The sequence below is a fragment of the Suncus etruscus genome, chromosome 19, assembly GCF_024139225.1.
Source record: "Suncus etruscus isolate mSunEtr1 chromosome 19, mSunEtr1.pri.cur, whole genome shotgun sequence".
NCBI classification, from domain to species: domain Eukaryota; kingdom Metazoa; phylum Chordata; class Mammalia; order Eulipotyphla; family Soricidae; genus Suncus; species Suncus etruscus.
The window spans coordinates 9266112-9287159 of NC_064866.1; the positions used below are offsets into that span (position 1 = coordinate 9266112).

Sequence of the window (21048 nt, forward strand, 5' to 3'; positions counted from 1 at the left end):
TCAACAGCACTGAATAGACCCCAAGCCAGGTGCAATAAAAAAATAGAATAAGACAAGATAAAGAAAATTAAAATATCTCACAACACAGAGATCGGCACATCAAATAGAACATGAACAACCAGTATTGGCATAATGCAGGGAGAAAGGGACTCTCGGTCACTGCTGGTGAAAACGTCGACTGGTCCAGCCTTTTTGGAAAACAATATGGAGATTCTTCCAAAAAAATGTATAGATTGAGCTTCCATATGACCTAGAAATACCACTCCTAGAAAGATACCCAGGCAGAAAAACCTTCTGCACTCCTATGTTCATTGAAGTACTAGTCACAATAACCAGAATCTAGAAACAACCCAAGTCCCCAAGAACAGATGAGCTGATAAAGAAACAGTAGTATGTAATGCCTTTCTCACACCTATATTTATTTCAGCACTATTTTCAATAGCCAGACTCTGGAAACAACCAAGATGCCCTTTGACAGATAAATGGCTAAAGAAACTGTGGTACATATACACAATGGAATATTACGCAGCCGTCAGGAGAGATGAAGTCATGAAATTTTTCTATACATGGGTGGACATGGAATCTATTATGCTGAGTGAAATAAGTCAAAGGGAGAGAGATAGACACAAAATAGTCTCACTCATCTATGGGTTTTAAGACAAATAAAAGTCATTCTTGTAATAATGCCCAGAGACAAAAGAGATGAGGGCTGACAGGACCAGCTGATGATAAGAATCTCACCACAAAGAGTGGTGAATCCAGTTAGAGAAATAACTACACTAACAACTATCAATACAATGGTAGTGAGTGAGAGAAGTAGAATGCCTGTCTCGAATACAGGCAGGGTGGGGGATGAGGGAGATGGGGGCATTGGTGATGGGAAGGTTGCACTGGTAAAGGGGGGTGTTCTTTTTTTGGGAGGGCCACACCCGATGACACTCAGGGGTTACTCCTGGCTATGCACTCAGAAATCGCTCCTGGCTTGGAGGGGGTGTGTTCTTTTTATGACTGGAACCCAACAATTATGTTTGTAATCATGATGCTTAAATAAAGATACCATTTTAAAAAAAGAAACCATGGTATATCTACACAACGGAATACTGCACTACTGTTAAGAAAAATGAAGTTGGGCCAGAGAGATAGCATGGAGGTAAGGCATTTGCCTTGCAAGCAGAAGGTCATTGGTTCGAATCCCAGCATCCCATATGGTCCCCAGAGCCTGCCAGGAGCAATTTCTGAGTATGGAGCAGGAGTAACCCCTGAGCGCTGCCGGATGTGACCCAAAAACAAACAAACAAAAAAAATGAAGTCATGAAATTTGCTTATACATAGATTGATATGGAGAATATTATACTAAGTTAAATGAGTTAGAGGGAGAGGAATAGACATAGAATAATCTTACTCATTGTGGGATATAAGAAATAAAGATAGTGTGGTATTAATATCCAAAATCAATAAAGATGAGGGCTAGGAGGACCGGTCCTTGGTAGGGACCTTTCCATAAATAGTGAGGAAAAGAGTTAAAGCAGAGAAGAAACAACTTATGACAATGATGTTCAAAAAGATCATTCTGGGGTCGGATTGATAGCACAGCGGTAGGGTGTTTGCCTTGCACACGGCCGATCCAGGATGGATCTTGGTTCCATTTCTGGTGTTCCATAGGGTCCTGAAAGCCAGGAGCAATTTCTGAGCACAAAGCCATGAGTAACACCTGAGCATCACAGAGTGTGGCCCAAAAACCAAGAAAGAAAAAATCATTCTGGACAAGAACTGGGGACTGAAAAAAGACTAAGTAATAGTCAGGATACCCCGTGAAAAGGCAATGAAAGTGAAAGGCAATGTCTATTGCAGAGGCAGTCAGGGGAGACAACACAGGGGAGAACAGTAGGACAACTGGGGACTTTGGTGGTGAGAAATGTACACTGGTAAAGGGTTTTGGACATTATATGACTGAAACTAAATCATGAACAACTTTGTAACTGTAAAGAATTTATTTAGTTTCTTTTTTATTTATTTATTTATTTTGGTTTTTTGGGCCACACCCGGAAGTGCTCAGGGGTTACTCCTGGCTGTCTGCTCAGAAATAGTTCCTGGCAGGCACGGGGGACCATATGGGACACCGGGATTTGAACCAACCACCTTTGGTCCTGGATCGGCTGCTTGCAAGGCAAACACCGCTGTGCTATCTCTCCGGGCCCTTCTTTTTTCTTTTATCTTTTTTTTTTTTTTTTGGTTTTTTGGTTTTTTCGGTCACACCCATTTGATGCTCAGAGGTTACTCCTGGCTAAGCGCTCAGAAATCGCCCCTGGCTTGGGGGGACCATATGGGACACCAGGGGATCAAACCGAGGTCCATCCTAGGCTAGCGCAGACAAGGCAGACATCTTACCTCTAGCGCCACCTCGTTGGCCCCGAATTTATTTAGTTTTAAGGAGCCCGAGCAATAGCACAGCAGTACGGCATTTGCCTTACACATGGCCAACACAGGACAGACCCCGGTTCGAATCCTGGCACCCATATGGTCCCCCAAGCCTACCAGGAGTGACTTCTGAACACAGAGCCAGGAGTAATCCCTGAGTGCAGCCAGGTGTGACCCCCAAAACAAACTAACTAAAAAAGAATTTATTTAGTTTTTAAAGGGGGGTCCCTGAGTAATAATAGGATAGAACACAAGCAGATAGGACACTTACCTGGCCCTGGCATTTTATACGGTCCCTGAGCATTTCGAGGGATGATTTTTTGAATGAAGAGCCAGGAGTAACCCCTGATCATTGCAAGTTGTGGCCCCAAAACAAACAAATTAAGCTGTTACATATAATACATACATTTTAGCAAATCTAGGAAAATGTTTTGTTTGCTTTTATTTTTCTTGTTTTTGATTTTTCAGCCACACCCCAATGGCACTCAGGGGTTTCTCCTGGCTTTGTGCTCAGAAATCTCTCTTGGCAGATTCGGAGAACCATATGGGATGTGGGGGTTGAATTTAGGTAGGCCAAGTGCAATGCAAAGGCCCTATTCACTGTGCTATCACTTCAACCCAGAAAATGCTTTCTTTTTTTTTTTTTGTTTTTGTTTTTGGGCCACACCCGGCGGTGCTCAGGGGTTACTCTTGGCTGTCTGCTCAGAAATAGCTCCTGGCAGGCACGGGGGACCATATGGGACACGGGGATTCGAACCAACCACCTTAGGTCCTGGATCGGCTGCTTGCAAGGCAAATGCCGCTGTGCTATCTCTCCGGGCCCAGAAAATGCTTTCTTAATCTAACAGTATTTATCACATACTTAGGGCCAGAGAGATAGCACAGTGGTAGGGCATTTGCCTTGCATGCGTTCCCCTCCCCCCCCAAGCCCCCCCCCCTCCCGCAGGAAGGACCCGGTTCAATTCTCAGCATCCCATATGGTTCCCCAGCCTTCCAGGGGCAATTTCTGAGTACAAAGCTAGGAGTGACCCCTGAGAACTGCTAGGTGTGGCCCAAAAACAAACCAACCATTCAGTCAATCAATCAATCAAGTTTTCGTAAAAAAAAAAAGATTAACACATACTTAGCCATATTGTGGAAAGAAGATGAGCCTTTTGTCCAGAGAGCATCGACTTTGCCATTTATAAGCAGACAGCATTAAACAAAACACTTTACTTCTCTACTTTATGAACCAGGGATATAGTATTTTCTAGTATCTCTACAGGACCAAAATTAGGAGCAAAGAGGCGTTTGGAAAGTGCTCAAAGTGCTATGAAATGTTATACAAAAGATATTTATTTTTCCACAATATATAAAGTAGGAATGCTTGAGCATTCACATTCTTTTTTTTTGGGGGGGGGGCTTTGTTTGGTTTTTGCTTTGTGCCATGCCCGCCAGTGCTCGGGAGTTACTTCTGGCTCTGTGCTCAGGAATCACTCCTAGAGGGCTCAGGAGACCATATGGGATGACAGGGATCAAACCCAGGTTAACAACATGCCGGACAAACTTACTACCCACTGTACTGACCAGCCCCTGCCTGAGCATTCTTTTTTTTTTTTTTTTTTTTTTTTTTTGGTTTTTGGGCCACACCCTGTGACGCTCAGGGGTTACTCCTGGCTATGCGCTCAGAAGTTGCTCCTGGCTTCTTAGGGGACCATATGGGACACCGGGGGATCGAACCGCGGTCCGTCCTAGGTTAGCGCAGGCAAGGCAGGCACCTTACCTCCAGCGCCACCACCCGGCCCCAAAATTACTCTGGAAACTTTTTTTTTTTTTTTTTTTTGGTTTTTGGGCCACACCCGGTAATGCTCAGGGGTTACTCCTGGCTATGAGCTCAGAAGTTGCTCCTGGCTTGGGGGACCATATGGGACACCGGGGGATCGAACCGCGGTCCGTCCAAGGCTAGCGCAAGGAAGGCAGGCACCTTACCTTTAGCGCCACCGCCCGGCCCCTTGCCTGAGCATTCTTAATGGAAATTGAGTTGCTGAAAGATTGGAAGAAAATGTATGAATTTGCTCAGTACATTTTCTGTCAAGTAAATTTCTGCTCAGTCAGGAGTATAGCTAAAGAAAGTGTGTGTGCATTAATACATGCCTGTTAAGGGCTTGATGAATATACTGGCATATTTACCAACTATAGAAGCTATTTACATGATGTGAAGACCTGAGAACCTTGACTTCCCAGAAATCTAGAAAATTGGCTTTCCTGCGTGAGCCAGCCAAGAAGCCAATAGTGAGCATAATCTCTTCAGGGCTCAACATTTGGTAAGCTATCTCTGCCCAATCAGGGTGGAACCAGAGGAGCACATCTGTTCCACTTTGCTCCATGATTACTCGCATCTTCTAGACCAGGGGTCTCAAACTCAATTTACCTGGGGGCTGCAGGAGGCAAAGTCAGGGTGAAGCAGGGCTGCATAAGGGATTTCACACACACAAAAAAGTCCTCAAACGTCATTATTAACACTTTTAATTATTTCTTCTGAACATGAATAGAACATTGAGTGAAGATCATGAACAGTTCTTCTGAACATGGCATCTTTTGCTTATTCCTTGCTGCCAGAGACTTGACAGTGTTTCTTCTCACAAATCTGAACCACATTTGGCTTTAGAGAGGAAGCAGTTGAGACTCTCAGTATGGCCTGAAGATGATCATCATTAAGTCTAGACCTGTACTTTGAATAATTGAAGTTCAATGTAGAGAATAACTTTTCACACAAATATGTGCTCCCAAAAAGGCACATGGTGCGCTTGAACATTAGGGAAAGCTCAAGGAAGCTGGGGGGCAATTCTCTCAAAAATTGCCCATGCATGTCTGCTTTTCCACTAATTTCCCTGAACTTGGCTTTGAGACCAGAGCTGCATTGCAGGTCAATGAGCTCCATTTGAAGCACAGGAGGGGCATCTTGCACATCAAAGAAAAAGGGGTCCACAAAAATTTGGAAAGTGGCTCTGTGCTTTTTGAAGTCTGCAAATCTGTGATCAAATTCCTTTTCTAGCTTAAAAATAGCATCAACATATTTCTCACCACTGAATGGTATGCCTGCATCCACAAGTTCCTTGCATGCTGGGAAATGGCAAAGGTTTGTCTGAGAGAGCTGGGATTTCCATAACACAAGTTTTGTGGAGAATGCTCTCACGTTGTCATAGGCAGCACTGATAAGCTGCTCCTGGCCTTGTAACATCTTGTTTAGTACATTCAGCTTATGTGTGATGTCAACAAGAAAAGCTAAGTCCATGAGCCATTTGTGATCACTCAGCTCAGAAACAGCATTCCCATCCTTCTCCATGAAGGCTTTCACTTCTTCTCTCAACTCAAAAAATCTTTTCAGGACATTTCCCCTGCTGAGCCAACATACCTCGGTGAAATAGAGCACATCTCCATATTCTGACTCCCTTTCCTCTAAAAAAGCACGGAACCTCCTGTGCTTTAAGCCCCTGGATCTGATTTGGTTGATGCATTTCACAACAACAGACATCACATTGTCATACGACAGGCATTTATTGCAAAAGGTCTGCTGATGGATAATGCAGTGAAGAGCAATGGCCTTCTCTACACCCTCCTCTTCAAGTTTTTTTTGAACAAGTGCCACCAGTCCATTTTTCCTTCCTGTCATTGGTGGCGCTCCATTGGTTATTATTCCAACAAACCTCTTCCATGGCAAACCTGCATTCTCAATGGCATCACACAGATGCCAAAATATCTCATTAGCGGTGGTCTGGCCATGCATTGGAATTATTGTGAGCAGCTCCTCTGTCAATTCAAAATTGCAATCAACACCACAGACATAAATTGTGAGCTGCATGGTGTCTGTTATATCTATGCCCTCGTCAAGAGCAACTGAGTATGCATCAAAACATTTGGCTTTCTCACACAGATGATAAATGTCACTTGACATGTCAGAAATGCGCTCTGCCACAGTGTTGGCAGAAAGGCTGATTTTGCTAAACTGACCTTTCTTTTCCTGACAGATAATACTTGCAGCTTGTAACATGCATTTTTTTTAACAAACTCTCCTTCTCTGAATGGTTTCCCTGCCTTAGCAATCATCTCACTAACCATGTCACTAGCTTCAACGGATGCAACATTCTCTTTGGTTGCTTTCTTGAAGAAATCTTGTTGCCTCATTAGACATGCTTTAAGACCGGCAACCTGCTTGGCTCTCTCATTTCCTCGATATTTTGCACATTCCTCAGCATGTTTAGTTGAATAATGGCGTTTCAAGTTGTATTCCTTGTGCACTGCAACTTTCTCTGAGCAATAAGACATGTGGGGATGCCCCTGTGCTCAACAAAGAAACACTGTGTCTCCCACTTTTCCTGAAATTGTCTGTGCTCATCATCAATCTATCTCTTCACTGCAGGCTTTGATGAAGTCATGATGAAGGTATGACAAAATCTAATTCTGTAATAACCTTCTCTCCCTTCTCTCCCTTAGGCCTCCGATAATGCAAGGGACAGTGGGCAGGAGCAGCGGAAATGACCTCTCCACTAGCTGCAAAGTATTTGCGATTATTCGCTTACAGAATATTTGCAATAAAAATTGCATTAGTAAGAAAAACAACGCAAAAAATCGCATTAAACATTTGCATACCCCAAACGGAACTGCTCGAGGTATGCGAATGTTTAATGCGATTTTTTCTTACTAATGCGATTTTTATTGCAATTATTCAGTAAGTGAATAATTGTGAATACTTGTACGGAGGGTTTGAGACATCTGTTCTAGACCATGAACACCACCATAATACATAGTAAAAACCACACTTCCAGCGTAGCAATGAGGAAGCAATGCAGGGCAACACCATGCATAGAGAGTAAAGATGGCATCTCTGATGATCCAAAATGTGCCAGCCAGCTAGTTACGCTTTCAGATAAGGTTTAGAAAAGAAATATGGAGGATGTTCCTGGGACTCAAAGAAAGATAGATGGAGCTCAACAGACCACAAAGACAGAAATCAGAAAACTCTAATCTGAAACAGCAGGGCTGAAACTATCAGTAGATGAAATGAAAACCTCAATAGAAAGCCTCTTGAACAGAGTAACAGCAGCTAGGACAGAATCAGTGATATGGAAGATGAGATGCAGAACAATTCCGTACAGCAGAAGAGATTGGAAAAGAAACAAAGCAAATGATCAGACAATGGAAAAACTACTCAAAGACTGAACAGATCAAAATAGAAGGCTTGGGGCCGGAGACATAGCATGGAGGTAAGGCGTTTGCCTTTCATGCAGAAGGTCATCAGTTCGAATTCCGGCATCCCATATGGTCCCTCGTGCCTGCCAGGAGCAATTTCTGAGCATGGAGCCAGTAATACCCCTGAGCACTGCCGGGTGTGACCCAAAAACCAAAAAAAAAAAAAAAAAAAAAAGAAGAAGAAAAAAAGAAGGCTTTGATAAACTAAACAGAAACAACATAAGAATCATTGGAGTCCCAGAAACCCAGAAAGAGAATAATAATAATAATAAGAGGAGTTGGAGGAAAAGTGAGAAGAGGAAGAGGAGGAGGAGAAGGAGGAAGAAGAAGATGATGAAGAGGAGGGGGAGGTGGAAGAGGAAGAGGAAGAAGAGAGAGAAGGAGTGGGAGGAGAGGAAGAAGGAGAGAAAGGAGAAGGAAAGAAGGAGAGAAAGGAGAAGGAAGAAGAGAGGGGGGAGAGGAAGAGAAAGAAAGAAAGAAAGAAAGAAAGAAAGAAAGAAAGAAAGAAAGAAAGAAAGAAAGAAAGAAAGAAAGAAAGAAAGAAAGAAAGAAAGAAAGAAAGAAAGAAAGAAAGAAAGAAAGAAGGAAGGAAGGAAGGAAGGAAGGAAGGAAGGAAGGAAGGAAGGAAGGAAGGAAGGAGAGAAAGAAAGAAATGAAAGAAAGAAATGAAAGAAAGAAAGAAAGAAAGGAAGGAAGGAAGAAAGGAAGGAAGGAGGGAGAGAAAGAAAGAAAGAAATAGAAAGAGAGAGAGAAAGAAAGAAAGAGAGAGAGAGAAAGAAAGAAAGAAAGAAAGAAAGGAAGGAAGGAAGGAAGGAAGGAAGGAAGGAAGGAAGGAAGAAGGAAGAAAGAAAGAAGAGGAGAAAGAGGAGGAGAGAGAGGAGGAGGCTATGGATGTGGTTCAATTTGTAGAGCAAATGACTTAAGTGTCACTGTGAGAATTTGATCCTAGATGATCTCGTGTTCATGCTCTAATATTCTCACACTTGTACGGATTTGTGTATAAATGTATGCATAAAAATATGTGATACGCTTATGCCTGCTCATATCTAGTAAAGAAAAATAAATAAATAAAAACATCTAGAAAACTTCATATTTCACGATGATGGAAAAGAAAACTCAGTAGCCATATACCTGATGAGAATTCAATTATGGAAAGATTTAGAGCTCTAAAATGATATTCCTGGCTTACCAACGGTATCTTTTCTCAACCCTAGGATAAAGATGGATGGCTTCACCTGTTTTTCACTGCCAATGGCCTAAGCTATAAATAGGTGAAAACTCAGCTCTCTCTTTTTAGCAGAGAAGGGTCCAATTACAAGGGCAAAGCAAAATAGTGAAATAAATGCCGGGGTATTTTCTAGACTCAGGCAGACAGCCCCAGAGTCTTTCTCTCTTCTCCTCTCTACTGAGCTATCCTTGAATCAAGCAATCCAGCAGCAATGCCTCTGTTGAAACATCCAGGTAGGTGTGCAAAAGCGTTTGAAGAACTCTCACTGCTCTTACTATGCAGCCATTCCTGTAAAAATCTCTGCTCGACTCTAATAATCCTTGGTAATAGGATCCATGACACCTTGAATAATATTTATCAAGAAGATACAAGTATTTTCCTTTTTTTTCTTTGATTTCAATTTGAAGGAGTACTTCTCAAAAAACGATGACTGTGATAGATCTGTGATGGCCCCAGGTAAAAATTGTGTAAGAGATTTAATAGCGACACTGCCAATCGAAACAAATGTAAGATAAATCCTATACAGTGTCTCCAAAGTTAGCATTAAATGGATATCATTAGCACAGTGGCAGTACTGACACCGTCTGGATGTTTTAATGCTTCACCAGCTAGGTTTTAGCACAGTAATTTAAAAAAATAATAAGCTAGCAATTTTCATTACAAAAATAATGAATTTTTCGTTTTTTTTAATTATTTTTTTTGTTTGGGGGCCACACCTGGCTGTGCTCAGGTGTTACTCCTGACTCTAAAATCAGGGATTACTCCTAATGGGGCCCAGGAGACCATAGGGGACCAAACCCAGGTCAGCCACATGCAAGGCAAGTTTTCTTCTATGTGCTGTACTCTCTGGCCAAAGGTAGCTCATGTTTAACATGTAATAGAATGATATAACATGCACTCACAAAAGTATAAATAAGAAAACAAAGACATTGGAAACTTGATAATAAAATAATAATAAAAAATGCGATCCCATCATCTAGCTATGCCACTTTTCACATATTAGTTTTTTTTTTTCCTTTTCCTTTTCGATTCATTTCAAATAAAAAAAATTTAGACCACAGTTATGGCTATATTATACTTATATCCTATTTTTGTTATAATAAAATAATCATAGAGTATTCTAAAAATCTTAAACATTTAATTGTCTTATGTAAAATTTTGATTTTAACTAATAACCTAAGTTCTTAACTTTTTGTAAGTATAAAATATGCTTTGTCAAGACTGTTTGTCAGGGTATATTTATATATTCCTAAAAAATATTTTCTGGGTCGGAGAGATAGCACAGCAGTAGGGTATTTGCCTTGCACTCAGTTCCAACCTGGATGGACACCGGTTCAATTCCTGGCATCCCATATGGTTCCCTGAGCCTGCCAGCAGTGATTTCTGAGCACAGAGCCAGGAGTAATTCCTGAGCATTTCCGGGTATGACCCAAAAATCAAAACTAATTTTTTTCTAAGAGACATTTTCAAGATTATTATTGCAGAATAGAGGCTCAGGAATGACTTTGGTAGGTGTTAACCTAGTGATCAATTTTCATTTACCTGTGATAGCATCGTGTTTTCATAGTTTTTTTTTTTAAATGAGATTTGATCAAAAGTGACCATTTAAAATCATTGACATAAAAAAATTTTTGTTTTGTTTTTGGGCTATACCTGATGATATTCAGAGTTACTCCTGAACTTCACACTTAGGAATCACTCCTGACCTTGCTAAGGAACCATATGAAATACCGGGGATCAAAACCGGGTCAGTTGCATGCAAGGCAAGTGCCCTACCTGCTATACTATTGCTCTGGCCTTCATTAACCAAAATTGAAAGAGCAATCTTAGAAAGGAAAAGAAAGTGAAAAGAGGGGCCTGGAGAGATAGCACAGCGGCGTTTGCCTTGCAAGCAGCCGATCCAGGACCAAAGGTGGTTGGTTCGAATCCCAGTGTCCCATATGGTCCCCTGTGCCTGCCAGGAGCTATTTCTGAACAGACAGCCAGGAGTGACCCCTGAGCAACGCTGGGTGTGGCCCCCCCCCCAAAAAAAAAGAAAAGAAAAGAAAGTGAAAAAAAGTATGATGACTGGATTTCTAAGATTTCCAAATGGCACCAAATTCTAGAGAAGTAAACGAATGAGCTTTCATTATGTACATTCCATCACTTGTCTCATTTCAGTCTCGTACATGTTTTACCTCCAAAGCTTCAATGAATAGCCAGTCCAATTTCTGAAAAGTGTTCATATGTTTTACCTTGTTCTATTTTACTTTATACAGCAAAAGAAAACCGTGAGTATATTGGACTATCTTTGTTGTCACTGTGAAACTATTCTTAAAGGAAAGATATTCCCTAACTCAGAAACATGGGTATTTCTCAGCAGTGTTTTTCACCAACTGTACCTTTGTAGTAGTAAAACTTCGACTCCAGGGCCCGGAGAGATAGCACAGCGGCATTTGCCTCGCAAGCAGCCGATCCAGGACCAAAGGTGGTTGGTTCGAATCCCGGTGTCCCATATAGTCCCCCGTGCCTGCCAGGAGCTATTGCTGAGCAGACAGCCAGGAGTAACCCCTGAGCATAGCCAGGTGTGGCCCAAAAACAAAAAATAAAAAAAAACTTTGACTCCAAAGCAAAAGATTTGGTTGTAACTGTTTGTAACCATCTAAAATTAAAATCTATGTTTATAAGACTATAGTTTCCTTGTATTTTTTTCTCCTTCATCTGAGATTAGCTTTGTCCTTTAACCTACTGACTGTAGGTCTGTCTCTGAGTTCCTCTATGAGATGGAATGCAACTGATGGAAGCACTCTAGGCCTCATCTTTCCACTCTATGAAGCTCTGCTGAGAAATAAGCATGTTTTTCTGCTTTGTTGGGTGAAGAACCAAGCATGTTACTTCTTTCCTCAAGAGACTTGCACTTCCTATGTTAATAGTAATAATTCCCAACTTCTTGATAACTGTAATTTTTAAGTTGTCCTTGTATAATTTTATAAAAATTCCCCAAAGTTGATATTATTATTATTATTAACATCCCTATTTTATGATGATGAATACTGGGGTTGCCAGTGGTTGAAAGTGGTTTTCAGGGATAGGAGCAATAATACAGTGGGTAGGGCATTTGCCTTGCATGCAGCCAATGCAGGTTTGATTCCCAGTATCCCTTATGGTTCCCCAAGCCTGACAAGAATGATTTCTGAGTGCAGAGCCAGGAGCAACCCATGAGTTCCACTAGATGTGACCCAAAAACAAATAAACAGGGCCCGGAGATATAGCACAGCGGCGTTTGCCTTGCAAGCAGCCGATCCAGGACCCAAGGTGGTTGGTTCGAATCCCGGCGTCCCATATGGTCCCCCGAGCCTGCCAGGAGCGATTTCTGAGCAGACAGCCAGGAGTAACCCCTGAGCACCACCAGGTGTGGCTCCAAAACCAAACCAAACCAAAACAAAACAAAAGAGACAAATAACAAAAGCACAGCCTTCCAGAATGTTTTCTACCCTTCTGTTTTCAGTATGCAATAAAAAACTGGCTTTTCCATCTTTAAAAATTAAAAGTATGATTTGCTTAAAACCATCCAGTTGTTATACAGAAAGGCTTTTTTCTCACCCCTAGTCACAGTTTTCTTTTAACAGGGACTGCTTTACCACAGAATTTCCTGCTTCTATTCTGCTTTCTAGACTCTCTATAAAGGTAGTGGTTCTAAACTCCAGGCATTTTCAACTCCATTATCTCAAACATCATTGCTCAACAAAGAACCTGGTCATTATCTATATAAACTCAAAAGAAATACCTGTCTTTACTCCATAAAGTCAGGGTGTCACAAAATCTTATTTTGTGAAGTGCCAGTTTCACTTTATCTATTCTCTAATCATTCACTACCGCTCCCTGAAATAGCTTTGAAAGGCAGAGCTCTTGAACAGGAGTCCAATTTCATCTGTGGTTCTGTGAAGTCAAAACACATGAGTGGGAGGAAATAGCATTAGTTAATAGCAAGAAGTTAAACTACTTCACAGAGGAGTTTCCACCTTTTCACTATATCGCATGGATAAGCCATATACAGACTGAATCAAAAACAACACTGTTCAAAAAAGCAAAATCAATAAAATAAAATAAAAAATGTGAAGTAAGGAGATATGTGCATAAAGAATGCTTGTCAGGAAGGCTCAGCTTTCAAGCAAGTGAGATTTGGTATCCATTCCCATATGTTTTTTTTTTTTTTTGTGTGTGGTTTTTGGGTCACACCCGGCAGTGCTCAGGGGTTACTCCTGGCTCCATGCTCAGAAATTGCTCCTGGCAGGCACGGGGGACCATATGGGACGCTGGGATTCGAACCGATGACCTCTTGCATGAAAGGCAAACGCCTTACCTCCATGCTATCTCTCCAGCCCATGTTTTTTTTCCTGAGGTCCCCAGCAGGCTTGTTACAATTCCAGCATGAGGGGCCAGGCAGTGGCGCTAGAGGTAAGGTGCCTGCCTTGCCTGCGCTAGCCTAGGACGGACCGCGGTTCAATCCCCCGGCGTCCCATATGGCCCCACAAGCCAGGAGTGACTTCTGAGCGCATAGCCAGGAGTAACCCCTGAGCGTCACCGGGTGTGGCCCAAAAACCAAAAAAAAAAAAAAAAAAAAACCAATTCCAATTCCAGCATGAGGGACTGGAGAGAGAGCATGAAGGTATAGCATTTGCCTTTCATGCAGAAGGATGGTGGTTCAAATCCCGGCATCCCATATGGTCCCCTGTGCCTGCCAGGAGCGATTTCTGAGCAGAGAGCCTGGAGTAACCCCTGAGCACTACCAGTGTGACCCAAAAAACAAAAACTAAAAACAAACAAACAAACAATTTCAGCATGAAACCAGTTGCATTGCCATCTTCATCTTCCTCCTCCTCATCATAACTGATTGTCCTACGTATATGTTCCTTTCATGATGCATGGAGCTTCTTCAACCTTTTGCTTGCATTTCATCTTTGAGTGCATGTGCTTTCTTGGGATGCTCAGGGAGGAATAGTAGAATTTCTGAGTACCAACTTGCAAGGGAGTGGAGAGCCATCCATGATCAAGCCATCAGATAAATCTACTTTAGAGTTTATGTGTTCCCACCTGAATGATGATACTGGCCAAATAATGACTCATAATATCCAAAGATGCTTTTCAGCTACAGGAAGTGCTGGACTTTCATGAGACAAACAGATGCATGAGTTTAGCAAGGCCTAAAGGACCACTTTGTTAATTCTGCTGTGACAAGTCAGGTTTGAAAGACTGCTGAAGGGCTAGAGGAATGGTAAGGCACTTGCACTATGCCTAGCAAATCTAGGTTTGGGTCCCAGCACTGCATCTGGTCACGTGAGCACTGTCAGGAGGGATCCCTGAGCTCCGAACACTGTCAGATGTGGCCCTCAAATAAATAATTAAATAAAATGTAAACGGACTAAAATGACCACATGGGTGAAGTTAGGCATCAATTTCTGTCATTTCCAATGTTGTTTCAACCTACTCTAAGTCATATTATTTGAGCCTTCATGATAGCCCCAAACTTACCCCCAAAATCAAACAAAGGCCGGAGAGATAGCATGGAGGTAGGGTGTTTGCCTTGCATGCAGAAAGACAGTGGTTTGAATCGCAGCATCCCATATGGTCCCCCAAAGGGACACTCTCTCTCCTCTCTCTCCCTCTCCCTTCCTCTTCTTTCCTCTCTCTCCCTTCCCCTCTCTCTCTCTCTCTCTCTCTCTCTCTCTCTCTCTCTCTCTCTCTCTCTCTCTCTCGCATAGGGAGAACGTATCTGTCTCCCTCTGCCACTTCAAATAGCTTATTTATTAATTAAATTTTTTTTGTTTGGGGCCCAAACCATACTATGCTCAAGGTTTATTCCTGGCAGACTCAGTGGTTCCAATGAAGTTCTGAGGGTCAAACCAGGGTCAGCTGCATGCAAGACAGGCACCTTGCCCACTGTACTATCTGTCTCTCTGGCTCCCAACTTGCTCGTTTGCCATTTTCATTATAAATAGCAAAGGTAGGGACCCGGAGAGATAGCACAGCAGCGTTTGCCTTGCAAGCAGCTGATCCAGGACCAAAGGTGGTTGGTTCGAATCCCAGTGTCCCATATGGTCCCCCGTGCCTGCCAGGAGCTATTTCTGAGCAGACAGCCAGGAGTAACCCTGAGCATCGCCGGGTGTGGCCCAAAAACCAAAAAAAAAAAAAAAAAAAAAAAAAAAAAAAGAATTGGAAACTAATTGCATTTGCAAGAGTAAAATTAACCTCCCCAATTAATTGAGTATAGGAATCTACAAGGCCTTAAGAAATAGTACTTTGTTGGGGCCGGGCGGTGGCGCTGGAGGTAAGGTGCCTGCCTTACCTGCGCTAGCCTAGGAGACGGACCGCGGTTCGATCCCCCGGCGTCCCATATGGTCCCCCAAGCCAGGAGCTACTTCTGAGCGCATAGCCAGGAGTAACCCCTGAGCGTCACCGGGTGTGGCCCAAAAAACCAAAAAAAAAAAAGAAAAAAAAAAAAGAAATAGTACTTTGCACACCAAGTAATAAAATTTAGTGGTCTCCTATCTCCACATAGCAGCTTACCACTAAGTAGTTAGGATTGGGGGGGGGATGGGGTGGCGAGGTGGCACTAGAGGTAAGGTGTCTGCCTTGCTAGCGCTAGCCAAGGAAGGACCGTGGTTTGATCCCCTGGCGTCCCATATGGTCCCCCCAAGCCAGAGGCAATTTCTGAGTGCTTAGCCAGGAGTAATCCCTGAGCATCAAACGGGTGTGGCCCCCCCCCCAAAAAAAAGGGATTGGGGGAAAAAAGTGATAAGTAAGAAAAACACACTGGGGCTGGTGTGGTGGTGCAAGTGGTAAGGTGTCTTCCTTGCAGGCACTAGCCTAGGATGACCGCAGTTTGATCCCCCGGTGTCCCCTATGGCCCTCCAAGCCAGGAGCGATTTCTGAGCGCATAACCAGGAGTAACCCCTGAGTGTCACCAGGTGTGGCCCAAAAAACAAAACAAACAAAAAAAGACACACACACACACACACACACACACACACACACACACACTTTCAGTATTAGAAAGGAAGGCCCTGAGTATGTAGTTTTTATCAACTACTTATATTACTTGTTCCACTTAGGGAGAAAATCTTCAAAGACCAAGAAGCAAGTCTGTACACATCTTCAAAAACATCAGAATAATTCTATCAACCTACTGGGAAGGAAATAGATGCATAATTACAATGAAATCAAAGTTAACCTGCCAGAAATAGATGCTTTAATTTTAGGGACTAGTCCTATAAAAGTGAAATCCAATATTTTGGATCCTCTTCGACTGTGCAGTAGGAACCTGACTCTATGACAACAAACTTCCAATAATTCTCCAAGATATTCCAAGAACAATTTCCAGTCACTCACTCACTCACTCACTCACTCACTCACTCACTCACTCACTCACTCACTCACTCACTCACTGAGAAATCTTCCGCAGAGTGAGCAGACACTGAGTTCCATCATATTTTTAGGAAACTTGTCATAGAGTAGGGGACCATAGACAAAAAGCATTCCATAGCCCTGTTCTTACATCCAGTAGAAACTTGCAGATGGCTTTGAGAAGGGGTTCGAGTATTTACAGTGAAAAATCTCTTTTAGAAATTGATGAAGCCATGCGCAACTTCGCTGAAAAAGTGTTTGCCTCCGAAGTCAAAGATGAGGGGGGCCGCCATGAGATTTCACCCTTTGATGTGGATGAGATCTGCCCCATCTCTCATCATGAGATGCAAGAACACATATTTCACCTGGAAGCTCTGTCCACTTCCACCGGAAGCAGGAGGTGAGTGTAAAAAAAGAAATAAATGGTCCTCTTGGGTGAATGCTTGGGGACCCCAAGAGGGGACTCTTTCTTTTTTTTTTTTTTTTTTTTTTTTTTTGGTTTTTGGGCCACACCCGTTGACGCTCAGGGGTTACTCCTGGCTATGCACTCAGAAGTTGCTCCTGGCTTGGGGGACCATATGGGACACCGGGGGATCGAACCGCGGTCTGTCCAAGGCTAGCGCAGGCAAGGCAGGCACCTTACCTCTTGCGCTACCGCCCGGCCCCAAGTGGGGACTCTTTCAAGGGAAATTATTATACTAGACTTGAAAGTTATTTTGCCCCCCCCTCTTGCACTATTAGGGCAAAGCAATAATAACATGGAAGAAAATAGTGGTCATAGCTGGGTTCACCTCTTACTTTCCTTGAGCTCAGAGGCTCTTAGGCAAGAGCCTGTTTTCTTTCTTAGGCAAGAAAACATGAGCTGCAAGACAAGTGTTTCCAACCAAAATAACTGACAGCTTACACACGCATGTAGTAATGGAACTCAAGAACCTCATTTTCAGGGCCCGAAGAGATAGCACAGCGGCGTTTGCCTTGCAAGCAGCCGATCCAGGACCAAAGGTGGTTGGTTCGAATCCCGGTGTCCCATATGGTCTCCCGTGCCTGCCAGGAGCTATTTCTGAGCAGACAGCGAGGAGCAACCCCTGAGCACTGCCGGGTGTGGCCCCAAAAAAAAAAAAAAAAAAAAGAATCTCATTTTCAGACTTATCTTTAGCCCAACTTGGCATTGAACTAACAGACACAAATCTTGCTCAACAGCCAGTCTGACTACCTCCGTTCTCTGGGACACAGTTTTTTTGTTTTTTTGTTTTTTGGGCCACACCCGGCGGTGCTCAGGGGTTACTCCTGGCTGTCTGCTCAGAAATAGCTCCTGACAGGCACGGGGAACCATATGGGACACCGGGATTCGAACCAACCACCTTTGGTCCTGGATCGGCTGCTTGCAAGACAAACACCGCTGTGCTATCTCTCCGGGCCCAGGGACACAGTTTTAGTTTGCTTTCATACCCTATCAACCCAATGTCTATGGTGAATACTTTTTTTCATTTTTATTTTTGTGTTTTTTTTTTGGGGGGGTGGGGCCACACCCAGTGATGCTCAGGGGTTACTCCTGGCTATGTGCTCAGAGATCACTCCTGGCTTGGGAGACCATATGGGATGCCGGAAGATTGAACCTCGGTCCATCGTAGGTCAGTGCACACAAGGCAAACACCCTACCGCTTGCGCCACTGCTCCAGCCCCTATGGTGAAGTCTGACTGTCTCTCCTAAGCAATCTTTTTATATCCCTTTGCACTGTTTATTTTCCCTCATTTAAACTACACTAATAATCACTATATTTTACTATTGGCTGTCATCTAGTCTTGACCATTTATTTACATGGAGCCTCCTTACCATAATACTTTCCCACTCCACTGACTTCTTGGGGAAATTTAACCATCCACCACCCTTCTCTTGCTTTTAGGTCAAAAACCAATCTTCTTTGACTCTCCCCCCATAACATAGGGTTTGAGTGAAAGTATACAGGTACAGTCAACACATGTTTGCTGATTTGAGGAAGTGGAATAGTTCTAGGTATTTTTAGGAGGTAGGCATCAGTACACATTTTCCCCTAGAGTTGGAAAAGGAGACAACTTCACAGAGTTTAAAGAACAGGCACAAAATGACAGAGAGTAACTCACATGACCCACTCCTATTGCAGACACTCGACACATTCTGTTGGTAGTAGCCTGAAAACTTTCTAGTACATTCCCCGCAGGTTCACAATTCAAATGTGTATGAGAAAGCGATCACTGGGTGGGGCTGGAGCAGTGGCGCAAGCGGTAGGGCGTTTGCCTTGTGCGCACTGACCCAGGACTGACCTTGATTCAATCCTCGGCGTCCCATATGGTCCCCCAAGCCAGGAGTGGTTTCTGAGTGCAAAGCCAGGAGTAACCGCTGAGCATCACCAGATGGGGCCCAAATACAAACAAACAAAAAAAAGTGATCACTGAGGGCCAAAGTAATAGGTATGGCATTTGCCTTACCTGTAGCCAACTCTGGTTTGATCCCCGGCATTCCATGTGTTCCCCCAAGCACTGCTAGAAACAATTCCTGAGCACCAAAACAAAACAAAAAAATAAACAAAACAAAACAAAACAAAAAAAATAAGAGAATGATCACAATGATGTGCCATCTCCTTCTGTAGGGTTGGGTCCTTTCCCTGACATCCAACCTACATTTTAATATTTACGTTTTTGTCCCCAAAATGATATTGTATAATGAAATATCTACCACCATGAAACTCCTAATGAAGACAAAGTTGAATCTGTTTCTTTGATTTTTGCTTTGGTTTTGGTTTTAGAGTGACAGTGGCACCAGGGGTTACTCGTGGCTCTGCACTCAGAAATCACTCCTGGCAGGCTCGAGGAACCATACGGGGTGCCCGGATTCGAACCATCATCTTCCTAGGTTGGCTGTGTGCAAGGCAAATGCTCTACCACTGTGCTATCTTTCCGCCATCCTTGAATCTTTATATGTGGAATTGTATTGAGGGAGATTTCGGGGGATATTTTTAGGTTTTTTATTTTGTCTGGGATGCCAGGGATTGAACCTGGGTTGGCCACATGTAAGGCAAAAGTCCTACCTACTGTACTATCGCTTTGACCTAAAGTTGAATCTTTTTTTTCTTTTTCTTTTTTTGGTTTTTGGGCCACACCCGGCGGTGCTCAAGGATTACTCCTGGCTGTCTGCTCAGAAATAGCTCCTGGCAGGCACGGGGGACCATATAGGACACCGGGATTCGAACCAACCACCTTTGGTCCTGGATCGGCTGCTTGCAAGGCAAACGCCGCTGTGCTATCTCTCCGGGCCCTAAAGTTGAATCTTTTAAAAAATTTTTTTATTTCCTCACTAGAAAAAAGCGTTTCTTTGGACGGAAGACTATTAATTTGTCCGTTCCACAAACTGAAACATCTTCCACCAAGCTGTCTTATATTGATGAGTACATAATTTCATCTCCAACCTACCAAACTGTACCTGATTTTCAGAGAGTGCAAATCACGGGTGATTATGCTTCTGGGGTAAGTTTCTTTTTCTGTAGAAGTTGCTGCTGAGAAAGGTGATTTGATTGTTAAATTTTTGAGAAAGTTTAAGCTTGCCTGCCTTCCACTAAGCTCTGTTATTGCATGTCAATAAATGACATATTTTTATTTTTCTTTTATCATCTCGCACACTTTCTCTTTCACTATCTTATTTCCTTCCTTCTGAAAAACATGCCGTTAGAGAATAGTTATCGCGTTAGAGAATTGAGTGGAGAGATTTTGGTAAAAGAACCAGAGAGGATAGGAGGTGAACTTACTGTTCCAAATGATAGCAGTTATTAGGAAAGGGATCCACAAGGAGGGACAGGTAGCTCATGGGAAAAGATGGACCCCAAACAAACCTAGAATAGAGTTTTAGAACACAGCCAGTATCACCAGCCAAGTCAAGAAAAGCAGATAGGGGGCTGGAGCAGTGTCACAAGTGGCAAGGCCGACACCTAGGACCAACCACTGTTCAATCATCCGCATCCCATATGATCCCCCAAGCCAGGAGCTACTTCTGAGCGCATAGCCAGAAGTAACCCCTGAGTGTCACCGGGTGTGCCCCCTCCCCCCCCCGAAAAAAACAACAACAACAAAAAAAAAAAGTAAAGAAAAGCAGATAGTGAGGGGCCAGAGTGATAATACAGTGGGTAGGAAGCTTGCCTTGAAAGCAGCCAACTTGGGTTCGATCCTTAGCACCACATTTGGTCTTCCAAGTACCACCAGGAGTGATCTCTGAATGCAAAGCCAGTAGTAAACTTTCAAGAGAGAGAGAGAGAGAGAGAGGGAGGGAGGGAGGGAGGGAGAGGGAAAGGGGGAAAGAGAGGGGGAGGGAGGGAAGGAGAGGGAGAAAGAGAGAAAGAGAGAGAGAGAGAAGAGTAGTGAGACACCATAGAAAATAAAAAAGGTGAAATAGACACCTTCTATAGGGTTTGTTTTGTTGTTGTTGTTATTGTTGTTTTTACCAAACATCTTCTCTATTACTTACACAGTAAATAGATTATGACGTAGAACTGACTCTGAGATGCTACAGGGACAGAAAACACATGTTATAAACAACTTGACCTGCTTGTCCTGTCCAGAGCAGTTGCCCATTTAATTAATCTCTGCCACTCGGACTTGCAAAATCAGCAATAGATTGGTAAAACACTTGTTTAGCCATCAGTCTATGCACTAAATATAGTTTTAATAACCAGTCTCAAGTCCCCTTCTCAAGTAACTGACCCACATAGGATGAATCCCAAGATATTTCAATTTTACAGAGGATTGAAATAAACTCTAGTCTT

General features: G+C 43.0%; 1 protein-coding gene across 1 annotated transcript in view; it reads left to right on the forward strand.

The window, feature by feature from the left end:
• Positions 1–9086: 9086 nt before the first annotated feature.
• The window catches only part of AMPD1 (adenosine monophosphate deaminase 1), a 36385-nt gene continuing 24423 nt past the window's right edge, over positions 9087–21048 (forward strand). The window contains exons 1-3 of the mRNA XM_049765703.1: positions 9087–9108; positions 16478–16658; positions 19594–19759. Coding sequence (XP_049621660.1) covers positions 9087–9108; positions 16478–16658; positions 19594–19759 — 369 coding nt within the window. The remainder of the gene's footprint in view (positions 9109–16477; positions 16659–19593; positions 19760–21048) is intronic.